Here is a 24,935-nt window from a genome sequence, read left to right on the forward strand (position 1 = left end):
GTCTTGAATCGATTGTAGAATTGCACCATCAATTGCATTGATCTCTATTCATTCCCTGAATGAAAGATGGGTGGCATGCGACGTAGATGCGTTAATTCTTTTTTCTCTTGAGTTTATGATGAAGAGGATGAGCTTCAAAGAGAAATGATTTTATCGGAGTTCTTGCAATAGTGGAACCCTGCAGTACCAGACACGAGAAAGGATCTTCCAAAGAACAAGGCTTTTTTTTCGAATAAGCTATATTCCATTTGGGAAAATCCTGCAGATCCCAACTCTTTTTCCTATTCAAAGATCAGCCTTTTGGTCTCTGTGTTTTCACATCGAGAATTCTTGCAGATGAAGAGATGATATATCAAAGGGGGGCTTACTTACTTGCCAAAACAGATCTTCCTACATCTATATATAAACAACTGGTTTATCAAGAATAGCGAAAGAAAAGCACTTCGGATTGTTTGATTTCATCGCCAATAGAGATGGGCCTTAGAACCAATAGGTTTCATTATCTTAATGGATTTTTTCCGTTCTAATACTCCATCCGAGATTTCTCAGTATTTATCAAAATCTGTTCCTATCTAACGGAACACTATTGGATCAAATGACAAAGACATTGTTGAGAAACAAAGATGGTTTTTCCCGGATGAAAATGCAAATTGGGATTTAATGTAACAAGAGAAAGGTTTCCCATTCCCTTAGTCTAGAAAAATATGAGGCCATGAAATAGGGATTAAGTGGAACAGAATTGACTGGGTGATAGAGTCATGAAAACACCAAGTTTTCCTCTTCCATAAATTTTGGGAACCCTTAGCTCCATGACCTACCATGTTGGTAGTCCCGCTTGTCTTATGAGTGAATCTCGAAGGTGTTTTTAACAGTAATAACTGAATCAATATAGCTATCCTTCTTCTGACGCAGCAAACGCAATTTTCACAAGTAAGTATTGAAATGAAAAAAGCACTAGTAATATAATTTGTTTCTTCTTTTTTTCTTGGTGCTTGTCGATGTAAGAATCCATGTACCATTCATTCAATTAGAAATCTGAAAAATTCATGTCTGTAGTATTAAGGGTTCTCTCGGTTTATTTGGCTTCGGGCTAGAAAAAGTGAAGATTGGGTAAAATGTGAATCCCGACAGGTTGGTTTATAAAATTCAGGAAGCAGATTCTTATAAGTCCCAAAATTCAAAATTATTAATTAGAATTAGACGTGAAATCTAGATAAATATTTCTTTTTGTGTTTGTAGTTATATTTTTGGGTTTGAAATCTTTTTGTTTTTTTTTTTTATTTTAAGGAATCTGGTTAGTCCGTCCAGTAACAAGTAACAGTAGTACATAGGATTCGATGAACAAAGAGAACACGAATAGAATAATAATAAATATTCGTGATTGCACGGATTATTGTGTTATAATTAGTCTTCAAGGATCGTTTCTCACCTAAAATTAGAAAGAATTGGTTTTAATATGGAAAGAATAAAATGGAGAACTAGTTTTCGAGCATCTGATCGTAGCGATACTCTTTTTCTTTTTATTCAAGATTTTATGGGAATGAACCCACTAAGAAAATCTAATTGTTGGAATCAAATTTAAATAAAGGGCATTTATTATAAGGTCATTCATTCTTCAGCGATTTCAAAAGCAATTTCATTTTTTGAATCAAGTTACACAACATAAGTTTATTTATTATTTTTTCTTTTTTTGTTTATTTTTTCCTTTCTAATTAATTTAGAATCCATGTGCGCGCATACGGTGGACTTGATTTCCTGCAAAACAACTTGAAAATATTCTTTTCTACCATCGCAATGGTGTCAATGGGTGTATTGACGACAATGTTAAATAATTCTTGTATTTTCTTAACTAGTTCTCTACAAACTGATTGCAACTTTTCCTTTCTTTTAAACTGCAATATTACAATAAAGAAGTATAAATAAACTTGTATTTCTACAAGTTATCAACAAACCCCCCAAATTTTAGATATATGCTTGTTCCTCAAGGCATATCTTCTACTAAAGGCAAATAATGCTCAAATTCCTATTCCTAAATTTTTGCATCAATTGGTTTGCTGCCAATGTTCCACTTAGGCACATTACTTAACAACAACACAAATTTCCTTCTATCCTTGCTAATTCATATCAACTCCCCTACTTTATTCTTCTATACTACAAATTTCTGCTCAAAAGTGTTTTTCTAGTTTAAAAAGAATGTTTACCCTTGCTTCTTATCAAAAAACAACTTGATACGTCTGGATGTGGTGGTCAAACTTTGCATCATTTATTAGAGACTATTGATCATGGTTACACTCTTCGTTTTGGCTTGTTCCCACGGGTGTCATGCGAACATCCAACCCTTAATGGTTGTGTGCCAATTTCAGACTTTTACACTCAATTGAATTTCAGAGGATGTTGTTCTCTTGTATTCTTTTTAATTTTTTCTTTCTCATTTTCCCCCCTCTTTTCATTATTGCGTTGTTCTTGGAACCCACCAATCGTTTTGGCTTGCTTCCCATGGGTGTCAATACCGAACATTCAACTACGAGCGGCTCTTTTCAACAACCTAAACTCTTTATATAGGTTGGTAATGGTTTTTTGAGGTTTCCCTTGCATTGACCATTGGGAGTTTATATAATATATATAATTAATGTATTTTTCTTAATGACCGCATAACTCTTTTGATCTGATCTGCTCAAACGTTCCCTACACCCAAATTTTAGAGAATGCGCAAAGAATCTTCATTGCAATTGTTTGGACAAAATAGACAAACACTTAAACAAAATTTGTCAAAAAGAAGGTTTTGAGCAAATTTTGAAATGGGTAAAAGGTAAAGTACTAACTAAAGCTACGAATTATACAGTGTTAGTTCAGAAATTACAAAGTAAATGGGAAAATGTTTTCTTAAAGTGAATCATATTATACAATTCATGGCAGCGCAATGGAAATTAACCGAAAAAGAAAGATTAAAGAATATCGCATAGTTGACAAAGGATGATAAAAAAGAGGCACAGGCAATATAGAGAGGATTGCTACCTTAGTTGTATTTTAAAATTACTAGTATTATCAAAATAATTACAAATAATGCAATACAAAAATTTTGGCCTGTAAACAAAAGAATCAAAGAAAATTTAAATTAAACAATGAAATGAAATAAAGATAAAAGAATGGCCGCATAACAAAAAAATAAAATGTAAAAATTATTGTTTGAAGGATAGGAAGGGTCTGAAGGAGGGCTCCTAAATGCAGTACGGGTGAGTCTCTTCGAAAACCAGTCCGCTTGCTTGGAGATGCGGAGGCACCAATGGGACCATGAAGATATGCTGTTAGAAAAATTAAAGTTACTCATGGTGGCGCTCCATAAAGCTGCCTTTGGTGGCGAATGGATCGTATAATGTTGCATAAGTAATTGGATACAACGCCTCCCTTGACGTGGCAGCCTGCGTTGTTATATCGATTGACACTTACTCCATTACCACAATCAAATTTTCTGGTTGAAAGAAGGCTTGTTGCTGGAAGAAGAGTTCTTGCTGTTGGGTAAGAAGAGTGTGTTGTTGTTGGGTCAAAAAGAGTCTGCATATCTGTTCAATTGCAGGTCAGCAGCTAGGTAGGCGATAGTGGGTTGGGTGTCTGCGAATGTTTCGCCCAGCACGTTTGGGGTTTGGCAGATGTGCCTTCACACCCAAATCGTGTGGGTCAATCAAAACATACCGGCGGTGGGAGGGGAAGATGCGGTGATGATGCTAAGGTGGGGATGAGGCTTGCTGGATATGCGGTGGAAAATTAGAAAGAGTGGGAAGATTTGGTCAAGTGCTCAAGAAAGGAAGAAGAAAAAGGTTGTGCGGGAGGGCTTAAAGAAGGGAAAATTATTAAAGGGTAAAGGATCCTAAGGGTTCTTCTGGTTCTTGTGTTGTTTCTTCTTGGATTTTCTTCCTTTCCCTATCATACTATGGCCCTGCCTTTTCAACTTGGGATCTTGCGGCACATTCAAATCAAATGGTTGGGCCTTTTCAAAGGAAAGCTCAGGAACAGTGTGGGGAATCTTTGAGGAGCAATCTCAAAATCTTGAAGTTTATTAGGCCATGAACTATCTGCCATTGGCTCTTCATCAATGCCCACACCTAGTGATAGGCATAAACTTGAAAAACCGTCTATGGGAAGAAAGTAACTACCCTCTTATGTGCCCCACAAAACCCCTGATTTGTCTTGGCGATCAACCGGCCTACATCGATTGGAAATGTCACGCGCAATGTAATATGTGGGCCATAACTCGATCCTTGAACATTTATCTTTTTTGGTCATGGGAAGTTGGGATCAGCCACCTTTTTCACAAATAAAACCCAGCCGTTGCTCCTGATGCAGAGGTCTTGGATGCCAGGGTCCTTGATTCCTTTTAAACAAATCCTCGACCACATTAGTGGCCTGGTTGCATTAATAACTCCCAAGCACATCTTCCATTTGATCCTTCAGTGGGATCATCAATGGATTTTTGGGTTGCCATGGTGCATCCCAGGTTATCCTTTATCTAGTATAGTTCATTGATGTCCCTTGCGCTGAAAGAACACCGTTTGCCCTTTTTGTGGTTACCCATCCTTGGGTGGCCAATGTAGCCGTCCATGGTTAAGAAAGATCGCGCACTAAACTCTGGAATAACAATGGCTGGGCACTGGCAAATGTGTCCCATGCCATGTTCTAAACAATCACACTTGTAATCAAGTCTGGTAGTGGCCGTTGGCGCAAGGAAAAAGCCCATCTCCATCATACAAGTTCAATTGTCTTTTTCATCCCTGGGGTAGTTCAATCGTTCTCTTTCTTTCTTGATGGATCACCTTTGCCAACGCAGGCTTGCTAAAACTTCCTACGACTGGCTTTACCTATTCCCTTTGGCAAACCCAACAAGGCCGAGATTATGTGCCCTTGTTTTCTTTCCACGTTTCCCTTGCAATTGTTCCTCATTCTCTTTTCGTTCAACGAAGTTTCCTTGCCCTTTCTTTACTTAAGCGGCTATCTGTTGGCTTCGCGCTCCCTTTCTTCTCTTCTCTCATTCTCCTTTCTTTCTCTGCTTCTTTTTTCTTTTCTTCTCCTTCCTCTTCTCTCATCTCTTTCAAACTCTTCTACAAGACTATCAAAGGCCCAACAAAAGGCAATTGTTCCCTCTTCCGAGTCGCCTATTTCTTCCTATCGAGTCTCAAGATCTCATTATTGCAGCGCACTTCGCCATCATGGCATTTCTTCTTCCTTCGATTAACCTCTGCGATGAAGATTCCACCCCCGCTCCAATTTTCCCCTCTTCTCCTGCTCTCTTCCTTTTCCTTTCTCCCTCAATTTCCTCTTTTTTCTATGCGTTGAAATTCAAAAAATTGAAGGGTCAAATGGTAGACCTTTTGCAGCGAATTCCCTTTCTCCTTACTACGGCCGCATTAAAGGGGTATCCTTCCTACCTTTCTCCTTCTTCTTTTTTACGCCTTCCCGTTGGGTCGCAAACCAAATTGCTGTTGTTTCAGGAATTGCGGCCGGCTCCCCTAAAAGTTTGTGTTGGTTCCCCCTATCCCCTCTCTCCCTCATGGAGGTGGATTCCATACATCATCTCTGGCTGCCAGCCTCCTTCTTCCTTTCTTTACTTTCGCTTTTCCTTCCTTCTTTCAGTGCGCCTTTCCCTCATCACACACGCGCTTCTTTACTTTCTTCCTTTCTCTTTCCTCCTTTCCTTAGTGGTCTTCCTCTCATCTTCTTCATACCTCTTCTTTATCTTTTATTTCTTTATTTCCTCTTTTCGATGATGGGATGGCTCACTTCTAATAACCTTCCTTTCCATTGCTCTTCTTTTTATTTATTTTCCCTTCCTCTCTTCCTTTCCTCTTGTCCATACCTCTGATTTACTTCTCTACCCGCGACTTCCTCCAATGGTGAACTCCTCTGATTGGGTCCTTTTCATAAGGATTCTACGTTAGAGTTTCCTCCCCCCGCCTCAGAATCCTTTTGTGGCTAGAGTGCTTTCTCCTTGTTCCTCTTCCACCATTTCCTCTATTGCGGCCACCATCACCTCATCCGTAAGCAGTGGTGGTTTAACAAAACCCCAGCTTCAGGCAGTCCTCTCCTTTCTCCAGGTTACTCAGACATGGTTTCTGAATACCTCCTTGGTCCATCTCTCAATCTCTTCTTTTTCGCTTATCAGTGGAGACTGCCTGGAGTTTGAAGTGGGTCTTTCAGTATTGCCTTTCCCTTAAAATGAAGTGGTCTGATGGCTAAATTGGTTTTCGTCCGGGGTCTTCCCGACGTTTCTAGGAATAGTGTGAGGTGAGCAGCAAGAACGACGACTAGCCAGCAAGGAATGTTGCCTCTCGCATGGAGAGTTGGTCTGTCGAAGGTGTTGAGGGTGAAACAGAAGGTTGGGAAGTTTGGTCGGCCATGGATGCTGAGGTGAAAGAAAGCTAAAAAACGTTAGGGTTTCAGGGAAGAAGAAAGCTCAGTATGCGAGGGCACTAGGGTTTTAGATTGCAAATGAGGTAAAGTGTGCTTACAGACAGGGGGTGTCCTTTTTATAGGTTGGGCCTTAGTGGGCCCAACGCTATTGTTGTAGTGGCAGGCCTCAAGACACTCAAAAGACCCGCCGTTTGAACTGCTCTCATTTATGAGGTTTCAGAATAAACGTCCTTTCGTTTGCAAACTCATGATTCCTTTAGAATATGGAACGATTGGACTTCTCAATTTTGCAAAAAGAATTATCTTTAATGTTTTATTCAAATGGACGGAAGGTAAAGATTTAACGCAAGGAGTTCACCAACGCAAATGCATCTTTGCAGAGGATGGGCAACAACGCATGCATCCTCACAACATACCCCTTAACTAAACGCATTTCTGGAGGATCGGGCACACGGTATTACTACCAGTGCAATACTACCTCAACATAGAGCATTTTCACTAAGGACAGGCAAAGGACACACACGCGTGTAACATGCCCCTCAATGCAATGCATTCAGGTTGGGTGAACGCAAAGTGTATCTTGTTGGTTCAAGATGCGTCCATTATCGCCATGCATATTGAATGTGTTTTATTTTATTATAAATTTTTTTTTCATCAACACAAGTTGCTATGACTTGCAGTAATAAATTTCTTCTCATTACTCAATCATTCACCAGGTTAAATAATAACGCATTAAATACAGAAAAGTTAAAGGAATTAAAGAAAACACAAAAATAAATGCAAGAGAGTTAATTGAAGAATAAATTCATAAAGTCATTAAACAAATTAAATGAAGTAGTAAAAGACAAAGTTCATAAATCCATGAAGACAGAAATTAAAGAAAGCATTTAAACATAGATGTGAGATATGGACCAGAAGATGACTTTCTTTGAATGAGCGCAATCCACACCTCTGCAGGCGGTCCAGCTTACCTGCCTAATGTCTTCAGGGACATTGCTTCTTTCCCTAAGATCCGGAGGCTTCAGAGTTGCTAGGCAACATTCCAGGTGCTCTATTTCTAAGTTCAGAAGCCAGCTGCCCACTTGAATCACGAAATTTCGAATTGAAGATGCCTGCGCCTGCATCACTGCATCATTTTTATCCATGTACTGTTTGAGCAGGGCCTCCAATGAGCTTCCAGAGGTGTTTGAAGATGCGGGTTGCTAATTGTGAAATTTCCTTTGTTGCCCTTGATTAGAATTATGATGAAAGGGAGAAGGGGTTCCTCGATTCCTTGAATTGCCACCCTGATGGTTGCTTGGCCCTCCTTGGTTAGGATTCCCTCCCCAACCAAAGTTAGGATGGTTCCTCCAACCAGGGTTATTTGTGTTGCTGAAGGGCTGTTATGGATGGCGCATATTGCTTGGATATCGATGTGGCACATTTCTGCCATATATGAGCCCTCCAACAATGTAACGCAACTAATTGCAGCCACTTGAGCCGACGCAGCGGGTTGCATTGATTTTAGGGAATGCTCATTTGATTGATTGCCTGATTGGCAGTATAGAGCATGTCGCCATCTGTGTGCCAAAGTCGTCATTGTCCCTGCAGGACAATGGCAGTATTCATTCTTTCTTTTTTTTGGAGCCTCTGACTCCATTAACCGATCACAAGTCCAGTCATCCATGTTCCGCGAGATGCCGGTCAAGGAATGACCTTTGCCTTTGGTATAACCGTCTTATCCATAAAATTTCTGCCCGCGAAAAGGCTCAGCAACAACCTTATTAATTGTTTCAAACCATTATAGGAATGTCTCCATCAGGACGCAATCAAGGTATCCGATATGGCGGGCAAGTTCTTCACCAGCTCTCCTAATCACAGCCATAGCCAGTGCTCAAGGTCTCATTGTCCATTTGTTCAAAGTTTAGCACAATGCTTCTGTCGCCTTCACGTTGATCAGCACGGTGGGAAGAACTTCTTACATTGAACTATTTCAAATCCATGCTGATCTCCATGACAGTAATCTCGTTTGGCTCATCCCTTCAAGGTGTAAGGGAATAAATACAGTCTATAACTCAAGCGGTAACGCCAGGTATTGAGAAGTTGCTGCACATCTCGACAAAGCTGGTCAGTGGGCATGTGGGTCTTCACCTTGTAGACCCCCAAATTGCCATGTGTTCTAGATCATTTGGAGCATGACCGGCTTGATCTCGAATCTCGCGTTCCCGTCGACCATTGGCCTTGAAATCCTAGGAAAAAAATCATATAGATTGGGCGCCGCGTAGTTCGTCATGAGAATGTTGTGGTCAGTAGCAAGGAAAACTTAATCTTGCGCTGGCCATACCGCCCCTTGATTTCCTGCGGGAGCCGCATTATCATTATTATTTGCCATATCAGCTATTTTTTTTTTCACCTTGCTCGATTCTGGCGTGCCCGTGCATGAAATGTACGCTCGATCTCTGGGTTAGCTACAAATTCTGGTTCGATACCAGTACTCATAAACTGTCAAACTGCTCTCCGCATTGAACAACCAGTACAAAGAGATCTTTCCTACAAAATAACACAAACATTCTCAAACAATAACCGTTAACCAATCCTCGGCAATGGCGCCATAAACTTGATAACATAAAATGTTTTAATCTTTAAGCATAAGGACAATGATGAATATGAATGAATGAACAAGTCTATGTCCCCGGCAACGACGCCATAAACTTGAAAACATAAAATTTGTCCATAAACTTGTAACGCATAAAATTTATCTTCTTCTTATGTCATACAATGCATGGATGATTATAATGCAAGATACAACTTGTAAGTGCATAACGCGATGATACAATGATATGCAATACTACTTCTAGATATATGCATTATTAACGAAATGCTTGTAGTATGCGTTGTCACAGGTTTTCTTGCATGAAACCAAGAATAATTTCACCGCAAGTTTCTCAGAGTGATCCGAGGTTGAACACAGGGATTGTTTTAGGTTAATTGTGTTACGTTCGTGATATATGCAACTAGGGGTTTCCAATTTAATAAAAGTTGTGTTTATACAGGAATTAAAAATTGTGGAAAAGTAAAATATGCGGTAAAGTAAAGTTGCAGTAAAGTAAAGTTGTACAGTAAAATAAAGTGCGATAAAAGTAAACCTAAGCTATGATGATACAAGATATAGGTTACATGATACATAATACCGAGTTTGAGACTGACTGTGAAGATTATACAAAGAATCGTGTTATGCGGTGGCAAGGCTTTATGTACGAAACAGAAAGAGAAAAGATAATTAGTACAAACATCGCAAGTTCATTAATAGCGTTAAAGATATAACTACGGTTCCGCTTTCCCTTGACGTACACCTCTCAATGATCGGCCGTGTTCTCACATCTCTGTGGTAAAACAGGGATGAACATAATGAACGCAAGGTTTCTTCCATCTCTGGAAGTACATCTCGCTTTAGTTAACGCATTCTTCTAACCTTCTCTCGACAGATCAGAATGGCATCTTCACTTCTGTCCTCATAGGTGAAGATGTCGTCTAGCATGCTTTAGTTAAACATATTTATTTCTTTAGCACAAATTAATTTAATTGTTTAATTCATTCTAATTACCAAGGGATTAAGAAAACATCGTGGAGAAAGCGATTAATGTAGGAACGAAAGTAGACAGAAATATGGAGATAGAAATGATCATGACATTTAATTATAAAATCAAGCATCTGATACATGGTGTGAATGATTTAGACTAATAAGATGAGATACAATTGATGATAAAGATAGAAACAAATACAGAAGAATGCCAACGTCTTAACACAGATATGGATGGGGAAATCATTTGTCGGCGTAGGAGTGAATGGAAGGGTGAGCGTCCCTCTTAGGCTTGCTCAACCAGTAGAGTTGATCTAGGTACAGAGCCTCACGGCAGGGATTTGGAATGATTCACCCTGAGACTCACCTCTCGGCCTTGCCTCTTTTCTTCCCAAATCTTTTCCAATCAGCATTCAGATCAGCCTCTCTCTCAATATACAAATATCAAAATAGCCTCGTATCAAGTATATCTTTCAGTGAATTCTCTGAGGGTATTTATAGATGAATGCTCTGACTCTCTGCCGTGTGGTCCCTAGTTTATTGTTATGAAAATTCCATAAATGGTGGAATAAATATTCCTTCTATTATGCAATCAATCCGTCAAAAATTCACAATGGTTAGTTGTACACGTGTCAAAATCCTCCGTGATTGCGTTGCTCATTTGCATCTTTTGATCATGTGCTCGCATGCGGTGTTGTTTTTTTTTACCGCATGCGGTTGAAGTTGCATTGATCGCAAAGCTCTTGATCAATTGTCTCATGCGCCATCATTGCATTGATCGTCTATTCATTCCTGAATGATGGACGCAATGCGACGTATATGCGTTAATATTTTTTCTCTTGAGCCATGAGCGCATACGGTGACTTGATTTCCTGCAAAACAGACTTGAAATATTCTTTTCTACCATCGCAATGGTGTCAGTGGGTGTATTGACGACAATTTATAATTCTTGTATTTCTTAGCTAATTTCTCTACAACTGACGCAACTTTCCTTTCTTTTAACCATAATATCTAAATAAAGCAGTATAAATAACTTGTATTTCTACAAGTTATCAACTATTTCACAGGAAACAAGTTCCTGGAGACAGTTGACAGAAGGTGAAACAATATTTAAGGTAGGGATCGGGGAGTTTGTTTCAGCTAAAGCAGTGGGAGATATGAAGTTATTTAAAGGAGATAAGTACATTTATTTGAAAAATGTGATATTATATTCCTTCTATGAAAAGGAATCTAATATCTATCTCCTGTTTGCAAGAACAAAATTATAAAGTTTATTTCGAAAATGGTGGAGTGTTCATCAATATGGGTAATAAACAAATTTGCTCTACAAAATTAGAAAATAACATGTACATGTTAAAACCAACTGAGGTCAAAGCTGTTTTGATCATAGAGATGATTAAAACTGTTGGGACTCATGAGAAAAGGAAGATTTCTCTAAATGCCTATCCTTGGCACTTGAGACTGGGTCAAATAAATCTCAACAAGATTGAAAGATTGGTTAAGAATAGTCATCCAAATAAGTTGGAAGAAAGTTCATTACCACCATGTGAGTTCTGTCTTGAGGGTAAAATGACAAAAAAATCTTTTTCTGGAAAAGGTCTTAGAGCCAAAGAACCCCTAGAGTTGATTCATTCAAACCATTGTGGGCCTCTAAATGTTAAAGCAAGAGGAAGGTATGAATATTTCATTACTTTATAGATGATTATTCAAGGTATGGGCATGTTTACCTAATACATCAAAAGTCTGAAACTTCTGAAAAGTTCAAAGAGTATAAGGCTGAGGTTGAGAACCAATTAGGTAAAAAGATTAAAACGCTTCGATCGGATCGAGGTGGTGAGTATATAGACATAGAATTCCAGAACTATTTGATATAACATGAAATTTAGTCTCAACTCACAGCCCCTGGCACACCTCAGCAGAACGGTGTGGCAGAGAGGGGAAATAGAACCTTGTTGGACATGGTTCATTCCATGATGAGTTACGCTCAGTTACTAAATTCTTTTTGGGGACACACAGTTGGGACTGCGGTGTATATTTTGAACATAGTTCCCTCGAAAAGTGTTTCTAAAACGCCTTATGAGCTCTAGATGGGTCGTAAAGGAAATTTAGTTACTTCAAGATTTGAGGTTGTGTATAAATATGAACATGGATATGTGTTGAAGGGTCGTAAAGGAAATTTAGTTACGGAATAGGAGAATTTATATATTTAAATATGATTTAAATATATAAACATGGATATGTGTTAAAATTAATTTAATATTTGATATTAAATTAATTAAGTTTTTTTTAATAATTAATTTTTCATTTTTAAAATCAAAATAGATTTTATAACATAACATTTTGATTTTTAGATAAAATTGGAAAATTGAAAAACAAAACACACTTAAATGGAAAATGAAGTTTTTCCATTATCCATCTTTGAAGTAGCTCACATATGAAGCAACATCTTGGCCTTGTCTTCTCCTAGCATGAGCTGCAACTCATGCAACTCTTCTCTTTGCATGTTGATTTGCAATATAATGAAAAGATTGGAGTGAAATCGGGCATGCAATCTATAGTGAATTTAAAAAAAAAAAAAATCGGTTTGAAGAATGGTTCTTCAACAAGGTTGCTGCTGTGAAACCCGGATTTCCATTATTCCTACTTAAGCAGGTGGTTAAGGAAATTAACTAAGTAAATGTTAAATCCTATGTTGAAGTGAAGGAAATTTCTAGGTGTTGAATAGATTTTCCTTGAGTAGTTTTGAGTTAAGCTTAAATTGATGAAAAATTGACTAAGTGTTGGATTAGGCATTGCCATGCGTTGGGCATAAGATCTTGGAGAGATTATTTGGGCCAAGGGAGAAATGAAGTGGGAGTGACGCATGCCTTGGAGGTTAGACCAACGCATTAGGTTGAATGGATGCGTTGGATGCGTTGGATGCGTTGGATGATGGATGTGTTGGATGCGTTAGATGCATTGGATGATAGATGCGTTGGATGCGTTGGATGCATTGGTGAAGGAAGGAAAATGAAAGGATGCGTTGAAAGGTGGCAGGCGGTTGAAGGATGGCAGCCGAGGATGAGGTATTAAGATGGCACAAGGGCTGGAAGGTGCCAGCGTCGAGCAAGCTCGGCCAAACTACCCAGACATGCATCAAAGCGCCTTGACCAAACTACCCAGCCATGCGTCGAAGCGGGTCAAGTTGTCGTGCCAAGCAATGCGTCGATGGAAGCGTCCATGCGTCGAGCGCCCTATCGAGCGGCCATGCATCGAGCACCCCTGCAATGCGTTGAACGCCCTACCAAGCGCCCATGCAGCCGAGCAAGCCTTACGAACGATGGCCAATACCTAAGCCACACGTCCATGCGTCAGTGGTCAGCACCTAATTCATACGCCCATGCGTCGAGCGGCTAGTGCCTATGCCAAGCACCATGCGCCCATGTCGAGCAAGCCTTGCGGTGATACCTAGTGTGCCATGCGTCGAGGATGAGTAGCCATCCTATGCGTTGGTGATGGCTGGCTCTTGTGATGGCTAAGTTAGATGCGATGGTAGTGAGTTGGCTTGCTATGCGTTGATGGCATACTATGCGTTGAACATCTAAGGGTTTGTGGACGCATAGGAAGGATGAACTCATATGGAGGACGTCATCCGAACATGTGGCTTGTTAAAAGGAATTCTTAAACCTTAAGCAAATTAGGTTGATGCATAAGAAGACATGTAAAGGATGAGGGCTATACATTGGTGAAAGGAGAAGAAAACACCTTGGCTTTTGTTGATGTAAGAATGCGTTGATGGTGTGAAGAAAAGACACTTGGACATGCAGCCAAGTAGGAGGTGTCGTTCGTAGAGTAATCTTGGACGCCTATAAATGGGGCCAAGGACTGCAGATAAGAACTCAAATTCTCTTCAAAGGACATAAAGGAGAGTGTGTGAGGACTAATTGGGAGAAGACTATGCATCGATGGAAGAACACATGCATTGGTAGCAAGACCATGCATTGGTCAAGAAGTTCCAAGAGAGGAGATGTTGTCGGGCAGAAAAGACAGGAAGTAGCATCAATTTAGAACGAGGATTTCTCCCAGAATACTCGTGCGTTTGAAGTGATTTCAAAGCCATCTGAAAGCTAGAAGAGTCTAGTTTAAGGGTAAGGCTGACGAAGAATAAGCTCCAAGGGATCGGGCTGAAAATTGAGAAAAGGCAGAAGGATCAGGCTGTCGGATAAGCTTGGGCCAGTCTTGAAGATTTTGAGATTCTAGCCAAATCACGAGGATTTCTGAGCTACAATTTTATGGTAAGCTTTCTTAGACATTTTAGAACATGTTTTCAGAATGAAGTATTTTAAAATAAGTCCTGAAACTATGAGTAATATAAGTTAATATTTGAATCTGGAATTTAGGGTTCAAAAGGGAACCAAAGAAACCTAAGGAACTTCGGAAAGGAAAGTTCCTAACCAACCAAGGTGAGTGGTTATTGTGTGTTGTATTGTTGATATAATTTCTATATATAGGTAAATATATAGGGGATAATGTTAAATTGGCATGATCAGGGATATATGTTTATCTGATTACTATGCTTGTTAAGATATTGCTTATATGTTTGTTTTGGAAACTGAAATTGTACTGGGATATATAGTTAGCATGCTTGAAAAGGGTACTTGGCGGGAAAATATAGTCAGCTTCGGTCGGCGAAAAATGATAGTCGGTGATGACTGACAGGAAATATAGTCAAGTTACCTAAGCATAGTTAGCGGAAAAATAGTCGATGTGCACATTGGCGGGATAATAGGGTACAGGGAAAGTTTCCACAAGAATTGTTGTTGTTTTAGTGTACGTGTGAAAGTACTGGGGAAAATGTAGGATCATGCCAGGGATAACCAATGGTAAAGCTGGGGATGTTTTTATTATGTGATAACCAGTGGTCAAGCTGGGGATTGATTGTTTTAACCAGCGGTCGAGCTGGGGATTGTCCAGCGGTTTGGCTAGAAAATAATATTGAACTTGTGGTAATGTTCTTGTTGACTATGTATTACTTTCCCAAAAGTATATTTCTGTTGACAAAGTTATTTGTTTATCTAAAGGCACCACTCACTGGGCTTTATAGCTCATGTTTTCCATGTTTTATGTTTTACCCCCCACCACCCAGGTAGTGAAAGGTGAGGAGTTCCAGGGTGCTGCTATAGTCAAGGTCTGCCACGTGCCACAGTTACACTTCCGGAGGGTTTTACAGCTGTTGTTGTAAATTTGTAATTAAGTCTTGAAGTTGTATAAACGTTACATTGTTGTAAAATAAAATGGGCCTACTTAATCAGTTGATTGTTCAATTTGTACATTGGTATCAGAGTTATTTTCGCAAGAGTTATTAGGCAGTAAGTATCAACGAAAGGGTTGATAACTGTTGCAATCACACCCTTTCCCAGGCTCAGAGGGTAGTCTAGGGCGGGGTGTGACAGCTGCAGTGAGCTTTTCTCCTTCATCCTTTGATTCAAGCTTTTTTTGAGTCCCACAACTTAATCTAGAGAACCAAGAGAATGGTGGGGAAGATATTGAGGTTGTCTACAATAAGATATGGAGAAGATTGCAGCTGGAGAAGGAGCTTTGAAAAAGTTCTACAAGAGGTATGTCTTGAAACCCATTTTTCTGCAGAAGCATGTTTTATATTATGCCAAAATTAGTGAATTTGAGTGTTTAGATGTTCCTTATGCTTCCGCTGCTGTTGATACAATCCTACAACATCATCTGACTTAAGTTTGAGTTCGAGTACTATACATTTAGTGTACTATTTCTAGTTGAGGTTTGCTAGTGTATTTAGTTCATATATATTCCATATTTCCTAACATAAATCAAGTTCCTGAAATTATATTCAATTAAGTTACAGACATATGGATTAAACATTCAGGGCGAATGTGGTACAATCACTTGGGTGGATATTTGTTGAAAGAACGATATCAAAATAATTCGATATATCTGTGTGTTTTTTAAAAAAATAACAATCAAAATTTGTTATTATAACTGTATATGTCGATGACTTAAATATAATTAAAACTCCTGAAGAGCTTTTAAAGGCATTTGAATATCTTAAGAAAGAATTTGAGATGAAAAATCTCGGAAAAACAACATTTTGTCTTGGCTTACAGATTAAGCATTTAACATATGGAATATTTGTTCATCAGTCAACTTACACAGAAAAAATTTGAAAAGATTCTATGTGGATAAAGCGCATCCATTAAACATTCTAATGGAAGTTTTTTCACTCGACATAGAGAAAGATATAATTTGACCTCAAGATGAGAATGAAGAACTTCTTAATCCTAAAGTACCATATCTTAGTGCAATTGGTGCACTTATGTATTTTGCTAATAATGCAAGATCAAATATTGCATTTTCAATAAATTTATTAGCTAGATATAGTTCTTTTCCAATAAAAGGACATTGGAATGGAATTAAATATATATTCCTCTTGTCTCTGAGGAACGATCGTTATAGGTTTTTTTTATTCAAATAAATCAATTTTTTATTTAATTGGTTAGATTCTGGATATTTATCTGATTCACACAAAGCTAGATCTTAGATAGGTTATTTATTCACATGTGGAGGAACTGCTATATTATGTGATCAGTAAAATAGACCATAACAGTCACTTCTTCAAACCATGCTGAAATTCATGGTATTCACAAGGCTAGTCGAGCAGGTGTGTGGCTAAGATCAATGAATCAGCATATTCGTGGAACATGTGACTTGTCTTCTAGTAAAAATCTACCAACGATATTATATGAAGATAATACAATATGTATGGCCCAAATCAAATGAGGATATATTAAAGGAGATAGAACAAAACATATTTCATTAAAGCTTTTCCACACTTATGATCTTGAAGAAAATGGGGACATCACTATACAATAAATTTGTTAGAAGGATAACTGGCACACTTATTTACAAGATCATTACCTATCGCAACATTTGAAAAATTAGTGTATAACATTATCTCAAGTGATGTTTCTATGAGGGGGAGCAAATTATTGTATTCTTTTAAAATTATTAGATTATATGAAATATGTATTTTTTTTCCTTCATTAGGATATTTTCACATTAGGTTTTTATTAGTAAGGTTTTTATGAGGCATATTTCATATATTTAATGGCATCTAAGGGAGAGTATTATATATATTACAAAAAATAGATACTCAATGTCTAGTGTTAAAAAAAAACCAAATGGCATTATCCCATTAACCCCAACATTTATGCATGTTATCCATATGTCCTACAATTACAAACTTCATATAATTCCACCTTATACTTGCTAAATAAATAGTGGTATTTGAAGGATTTGAGAAAAATAATGGGAAAGAATTGGAGAAATTTTAGAGAGATTTTGAATTTTTATGAATTTTCATATTTCATTTTTTTATTTTGTTATTTTGATAATTTAATTATTATATTATAATATTTCGATTTACGTACTGCTGTAGTACGTCATTTTACTCCTCAATTTCACAACACAATTCAAATAGAGAATAGATGGGAATTATGGAGGAACAATTTTAAAATTTTAAGTGGATCTAACACAGATACAAAAGTCAAGTACGATGTTTGTAACGATAACTGACAAACAGATTAACTTATTATCAAACAATCACAATAGAGGTAGTGAGACACAGAAATTGGTAACCCATTTCAGTGCAATATCACCTACGTCTTGGGGGTTGTATGCCTAGCTTAAAACTTTTATTGCACACAATTCTCTGATAAGGAAGCTAATCCTAAAATTAAACAAGGACATAATACATATATGACTAGCCTTGAGAAGATTTTCAAGGAAGGAAGAAATAATCTTTATAGGAAAAAGGAAGGCAGACACGAAATTTGCAAAACACGTTGACATATAAGGAAAAAATATTCTACAAAATCTGGCTGTCACGTAATATTGTGCTTGACATAATACATGACATGTTGCAAAACATGTTGCTGCAGATAGAAAAGTAACGCAACAAATATGCACTACACATATCGACATATAAGGAAAAAATTCTCCACAATACAAGACATGTTACAAAACATAATACTGACATGTTACGAAATACATTGCTCAAGTCTTGTCTGCAGTAATAAAATCAACTAATCATACTATAGTATCACAATTCTTTATGTTTTTGTGTGTTTTAAATCGATAAGAAAACAACAAATTTATAAACTACTCGTGACAATCACTTATTTAGAGAAACAACATCATTTCAAATGTTGTGCCCTTTACCAAAATAATATACCTCTCATGAAGAGCTGTGATGTTTTAATTTTTTTAATTGATTTTATTTTCATTTTTCAACAATTTTAACTTTAAATTTTGAAAACTGTCTATAAAAATTTAAGATATTCTCGTTAAAATTTTTAAAAAAAAAAAATGAGATATGATGTGGAACTGAAGTGTGTAAGAAAAATTGTGGATCTGAAGTAAAAATATATATAGTTTTATTAACATCATTTAACTTTCAGTTTCATATAACAAAAGGTGAAAATAATTATTATAATATTGAAAAGAAATAAAAGAAAAAAATGTTGCATAGTCTGGAAATCAGACCAAGAGATGGAAGGGTAACGATATTGAAAATTGAGATTGAGAGTTTAAAATAAAATTGTGAGGAATACTTTTTATAAGCTAAAATAACACGTTCTTTACTTTTTTTTTTTTTTTTTTTTTGGTAAAATTTACTATAACAATTTTTACCTTTGATTATTTTCAAATAAAGAAAAATGAGTCAATTTATTTACAAATATAGCAAAATGTCACTATCTATCAATTATAAATCGCGGTAGACTGTGATAGACTACACTACAAGAAATCTAACTTATCCCAACGTCACAATTCGTCGGGAAAGAGTGGAAAATGCATCGAAAGTGACTCTCCCGACAAATAATGAGTCATCAGGAGTTTGGTCGGGAAAAATCCATCGAGAGAGGAACTCCCGACGCATGAAAAAACGGTATCGAAAGTTAGTCGGGGAACTCCCGACGCTTGTATAGTGCGTCGGGAGTTCCAGTAACTGTCGACGCCTGATATACGTCATCAGGAGTTCCGTCGGGAATTCCTCGAGAACTCCCGACGCCCTTTACGTCGTTGGGAGATACCCTTTCTCCCGACGATCGATTTAGGTGTCGGGAGAATTCATTTTTCTTGTAGTGCATCTATCATTGAGTAATAGAAATCGGTGATAGAAGTCTATCACAGTCTATCGCTTAGCGATAGAAATCTATTACAGTCTTTCGTTGTCTATCACTGATACGGTGACATTTTGCTATACTTGAATTTTAACTATTTACCATTTAAAATAATTATCCGAATAATTAACATAACTATAAGAAGAATTATAATAATTAAAAATACACTACACAAGAGAAAAATATAGCAAATCAGACACAAACACAATGAGTACTCAATATTTGCAATTAAAGTCAACTTCACCAATTTTGTAATATCTCAATAGTGGAGTAAAACATACCTAACACATCTGATACATGATATTTAATAATAAAAGAAAAATGCAAAAATGAAAAAGAAAAAAAAAAGGCCATAAATTGGAGTGAAGAAATTAGAGAAGAAAATGGTGAATTAATCTAGTAAAGTAGGGTGTAGGCCTAAATGCTTCCTTGCTTTACCCACAAAGAGATCTCTAGATTTGATAAAAGCAGGGAAAATTCCTGACATAGTTGTGAAAGAAAATTGGGCAATTGCTTGTTTCTTCCCCAATGAAACCATGGCTGTGGGTGGAGATTGAGCCACATAACTCTCCATTTTACTCTCTTTTCCAACCATTAGCCTCTTCATGTTCTTTGCAGCTACCTTTGCCTGTCTCTTTGCTGATTCCCCTTGCTTACTTTCCTACAAATTATATTCACATCCATTAACATATGCTAATTAAATACTTCATTATCATATGCCACCCCATATACTAAACTTATTTCAAAAATACTTCTTGGATTGTCTACGTTGTCCTATTTAACGGTTGTCCAATTAAAATTTGTCATCTAACAACAATTTTTCTTAAAAATAATCGAATGGTTTAGTTCTTACTTTTTTTTAAAGAAAAAAAAATCAAAGTTGAAAAATACTTAAGTGCATCCTAAACATGCACATCTTTAGTTTGTGCAATCTTCCTAATAGTTCAAACACAAATTTTGATGTGACAAGTTTATTTTTAAATATTTTTTAATTTATATCTTCTATATTATTGGAGGTGCTAGAAAACGAGCCCAACTTGGGCAACACCAAAGAACTCATTTATTTTTAGCATTTTTCTATAGTTGAAGTGGGTTGCAAAAAAAAAAAGAGTGGAAAGTATTCAAGGATTGCTGAAAAAAAATAGACAAAAACTTGAGTGCAACCTAGAAAACATCTATGACAATTTTTTTAAAAAATGATTTTTTTTTTGCATTTTATTCTTAGTAGGTAAGAAAAAAGGAAACATATGAATTAGAGGCAGTCTAGTCTGAACCTAATAAATGTACAAAAGAAAAATAATATTTGGGTGCAATTTAAGTTATATTCATCTTTCTGCATTCTCTAATCTTCATAGAAAACAATTACAAATACTAAAAAAATAAAAGGAAAAAATGTTTGGTTACTAGATGTGCTGCACAAATATGGGCAGTCGAGAATGCAGGAAAATATTTTTCTAAAAAAGCAGAGAGTCTTACTCGAATATCAGTGATGTCTCCAATGGCAAAGATATTATGTCGGCCTTTAACTCTCAGATATCCGTCCACCATCAATCTTCCATGGCTATCCAAAGAGCTTTTCAAGATGCTTTTGTGAAGCCAAGCTGAGGCTACTGGTTTTCCAGTGCATACAAAATAGCAGTCGGCTCTGATGATCTCCCCCTTCGAGCTTCGAAAGCTCGTGATTTCATCCGACATGTTGTTTAGGTCGATTGTTTGTTCCAATTTTACATCCACCCTTTTGGATATCATCCATCTAAAAGCTTTGTTTGAGGCCTTTGGTCCGATGAATTCCAGCAACCTTGGTCCGTCATGAACTAGAGTGATCGCCTTGTCAGGAAACTCCGTGGCGATCTCTCCGGCCAGTTCGACGCCCGTCGGTCCACCTCCAATGATTAATATGGACTTGGCTCTTCTGATCTTTTCATTTTCTGCATTGGTTTTGTACCATCAAATGTTGTGATTTTGTGGAATAATCAACGTAGCTATAGCTGTGAATACTTAATTTTCAAGGATAGAAAGGTTAATTTGGATTTTGCTCCGTCTTGCCTGACGTATCTTTGGATTGATTAGAGAAAAATATTTTTCAGAAAAGTTATTTTTATTTAAACTCTTAATCGTTTAAAATATACCATTTTAAAAGCTATTCTGAAGGATTGTCAAATACTTCAATTTTCTACTAATTTTCAAAATTAAACACTTGAAAAGTTAAACCTAACACATACCTTAATAGTATTTAGGAAAAAATATTAGTGTTTGTCTAATAAAGAATTTATAGACATATATTTGAAAACAAGAGATAGAGCGAAAACATAGTTGTGTTTCACGTTTTCATATATGCATTTAGTAGCAAATTAAAAATTTATATTTTAATTTAAATAATTACTTTAAATTTATTTGATATCATATTTATAAATCATAAAACTAGTCATAGTTACACTCTAAATATTAGGTTGACATAAGTTATTATAAATTAATTTATGAACATGTGCTAAAAAGTGTTGTATAATTATTATTTTTACATAATACATGTTTTAATTAAAAAAAATCAATTGAGTTTATAATATAATATACTTTATTTCTAAACATTTTTTATCTTAATTTAATATAATTCCGCAAAAGTTCAAAATCTGAATACATTAAAAACATAAAAATATTGTTTTCAGAATGTACACCGTTTTAATCACAAAATTCGAAAATAGTTTTAAAAAACATAATACAGATTTTCTATCAAACATGTATTTGCTAAACTTAGTAAATTTGAAAGCATAAAAATAGAATTTATGTAATCAACCAAACATACCCTTATACTTATAGTTCTTAAAATTTGAATTTGATTTTAATTTAGTTATTAAATTTCAAAATCTTACAATTTTATTCTTAGATTTGAGTTTTGTTTCAATTTGGTCTCTAAAATTTAAGATTTATATTTTAAAACTTGATTCTTCGATGAATATTTATTTTCGGTCTGTATTAATGTCTATTATTTAATTTATAATATTAAGAAAAATATATATTTTATCTCATCAAAAGTTTAATGCTTTGTTTATTATTATTTTTATTTTTTAATTTTTTTTAAACATAAAATGTCATAAATATCTGAATCGACACCTATTCGAAGAATAAAATGTCACAAATATCTGAACTAATGATTAGTTGGATTAGTGTCAAATCCCATATTTGGATATTTTTTATTTTTTATTTTTATTGTTTATCAATGTTAATTAATGAAAAAAGAATGGTGAAAGTGAAAGTAGAGACAGAAAGACGAACATTTTGGAAACTAAAATACCATACCAGACTAAGTAAAAAACTTTATAAACAAAATAAAATTAATTAAAGCATCGTCTAGTAACAATTTTATTTTTAAAAATTAAACTTATGGACACCATTTCAACTTCTAAATTTCTTTCTTTGTTTTCTATTTTTTATCAATACTTAAAAAAACCAAACAAAATTTAGAAAATTAAAAAAAAATGACTTTCAAAAAGTTATTTTTGTTTTTTTTAATTTTGGCTAAGAATTCAACTATTACATTTAAGAAATATGCAAATCATTGCAAGAAATGTGGATAAAATAGACTTAATTTTTAAAAACAAAAACAAAAAATTTAAATGGTTATCAAGTGGAGCCTAAATGATTAAATAAACCATCATTAAGTTTTAAAAGGAAAAAACCATTTACATCAAATTCATACAAAATTAGTTATAAAATTCAAATTTGAAAAAAGAAAGATTCAAACTGCATGAAATTATATTTTAATGTTTTTATTTTGGTTGTTTTCAAATAATCGAAAATGAAGTAACTTATTTACAAATATAGTAAAATATCACTATCTATCTATGATAGACCACGAATCATAGATGTCTATTGCGATCTATCGTTCACTAATAAATATCTATTGTCGTCTATCATTGGTAAACATATTTTAAGTAGTTTTACCATTTAAAATAATTACTCTTTTTTGTTTTTTTTTTTTACTTCAACACGTGGAGTTAGACAATTCAAATATAAAATTGTTAGTGGATAGTATATACTTAACTTCATAAATTTCAAGGAAAAAAAAAAAAAAAAAACTCTAGTGCCGAAAATTTGTTAGAATTTTATGTATTTGAACTAATAAGCTTTTAACGATATTTTTAAGTTAAAATTTCATCACTTATCTGTAAATGAATAAAATTAAAAGTTTAAAGATAAAATTGATATAAGTTGACAAATTTCGAGTCAAAATTATTTATTTTCAATATACTTATTTATTTCTTAGTAGCCAGCATGATTTTTATTTTTATTTTTATTTTTCAATTTTTTGAGTTATGTGGTCTGCGTGATTGATGGTGGTTGGTCATCACCTTCAACCTTTCTTCTCTATGGGTACAAAAAAATAAGTAATAAAAAATTGCAAAATAAAACCAAACATACAATGAAAAATGGAAAAAAAAAAAAAAAAAAAAAAAAAACTTGTCTCATCCAATAAAAATATGTTACGTGACAATTTTTAGAAAAAAATTGAATTATTTTTATTTTTCTACTAGATATAATAATGGAGGTATGCATTTGCACCTAATCATTGTCTATTTTGAAAATAAAAAACTTAAAACGAAACCATTAATCTATCATGTGAGATTAATAAAAAGTTTGAATCTTGTACTTTTTCTCAGAATTTCTCTGTAGTAATTTTCTTTTCTAAAATAATTTGATTAATTATTCACATGTTTTTGTAAGAGGAAAAAAAACAATAACATCGAAGTTAGAAAGAATTAATCATAAATTACAAAAATAGAAAACTAAAAACGAAATTAATTAATAAGAATTGACTTTTGAAACAAAAACTAATTATGTTTCTTAAGAAACAAAAAAGGCTTTTGAGTATGAAATTATTAGCAAGAAATGTTTGGTTTAAAGATGAAAACAAAATAAATTAAAATAAAAATGAATAGAGAGTTTGAATATACCTTCTGTGTATTGATGAAGACGTTGAGTTCTAGTTGTGGGAAGGGTAAAATCATGGTGGCCAGTGGCGACAACAAGAAAGTCAAAGACGACATGTCGTCCATCAGCAACCAAGACTTGAGATTCTGTTACATCCACAGCCGGGGAAGTTATCAAACGCCCATTAGTAAAATAATGGGAATGATCAATCAACATTCGCTCTGCAAAACAAGGCTCCACCGTTGACCTCAAACTTCCATAAGGAATCTCCAAATACTCTTTTCTGTAATAATTTCGATAAATTTAATATCATATCAACATTTTAACATAAAATAGGAATACACAAAATTTACTTACGGATCAATGAGAGTGACGTGAGCGAAAAACTGGAGGGATTTGGCAATCAGAGACCCAGCGATGCCACCACCGACCACCGCCACTCTACGTAGTCCACCGTCGCTGCCTCGGGGTGCATCCATGGAGATATAGAGAGGTTTGTAGAGAATGATTTTGAAGGAGACGACTTGAGAAAGTTGTAGTCAATGATCAATGATCAATGGGAGTTTTTATTTAAACAATAATAAGGGATTACAAGTTGGGGTATCAATTCATTTTTTTATTTTTTTCCTTCGTTGTTTCCCTTCCCATCAAATTCCTCTTAACAACGATTATTATATTTATATATATATATTTTTCTCAACCCTTATACTTGAGTACTCCTAGCTTAAATTTCTTTGGCTAAGAAATTAATGTCGCAACATTCAATAAATATGTGTCTCATAGATAATGATTTTGTTTTTTAAATTTTAAGATTAAATTGCGGAGATTCTGAAAACAATAGTTTTATATTTTAATAT

The 24,935-nt window shown here is 35.3% G+C and overlaps 1 protein-coding gene across 1 annotated transcript; it reads right to left on the reverse strand.

Moving 5' to 3' along the window:
* Positions 1-19,506: 19,506 nt before the first annotated feature.
* Positions 19,507-24,648, reverse strand: LOC120083800 (ferroptosis suppressor protein 1-like). Its single transcript, XM_039039679.1, has 4 exons — positions 24,436-24,648; positions 24,102-24,361; positions 20,629-21,080; positions 19,507-19,813 (listed from the first exon to the last, which is right to left on the reverse strand). The coding sequence occupies exons 1-4, from the start codon at positions 24,555-24,557 to the stop codon at positions 19,544-19,546; spliced, it is 1,104 nt and encodes a 367-aa protein (XP_038895607.1). The 5' UTR covers positions 24,558-24,648; the 3' UTR covers positions 19,507-19,543.
* Between the last annotated feature and the right edge of the window lie 287 nt (positions 24,649-24,935).

This window comes from Benincasa hispida, chromosome 8 (genome assembly GCF_009727055.1).
Source record: "Benincasa hispida cultivar B227 chromosome 8, ASM972705v1, whole genome shotgun sequence".
Classification (NCBI taxonomy): domain Eukaryota; kingdom Viridiplantae; phylum Streptophyta; class Magnoliopsida; order Cucurbitales; family Cucurbitaceae; genus Benincasa; species Benincasa hispida.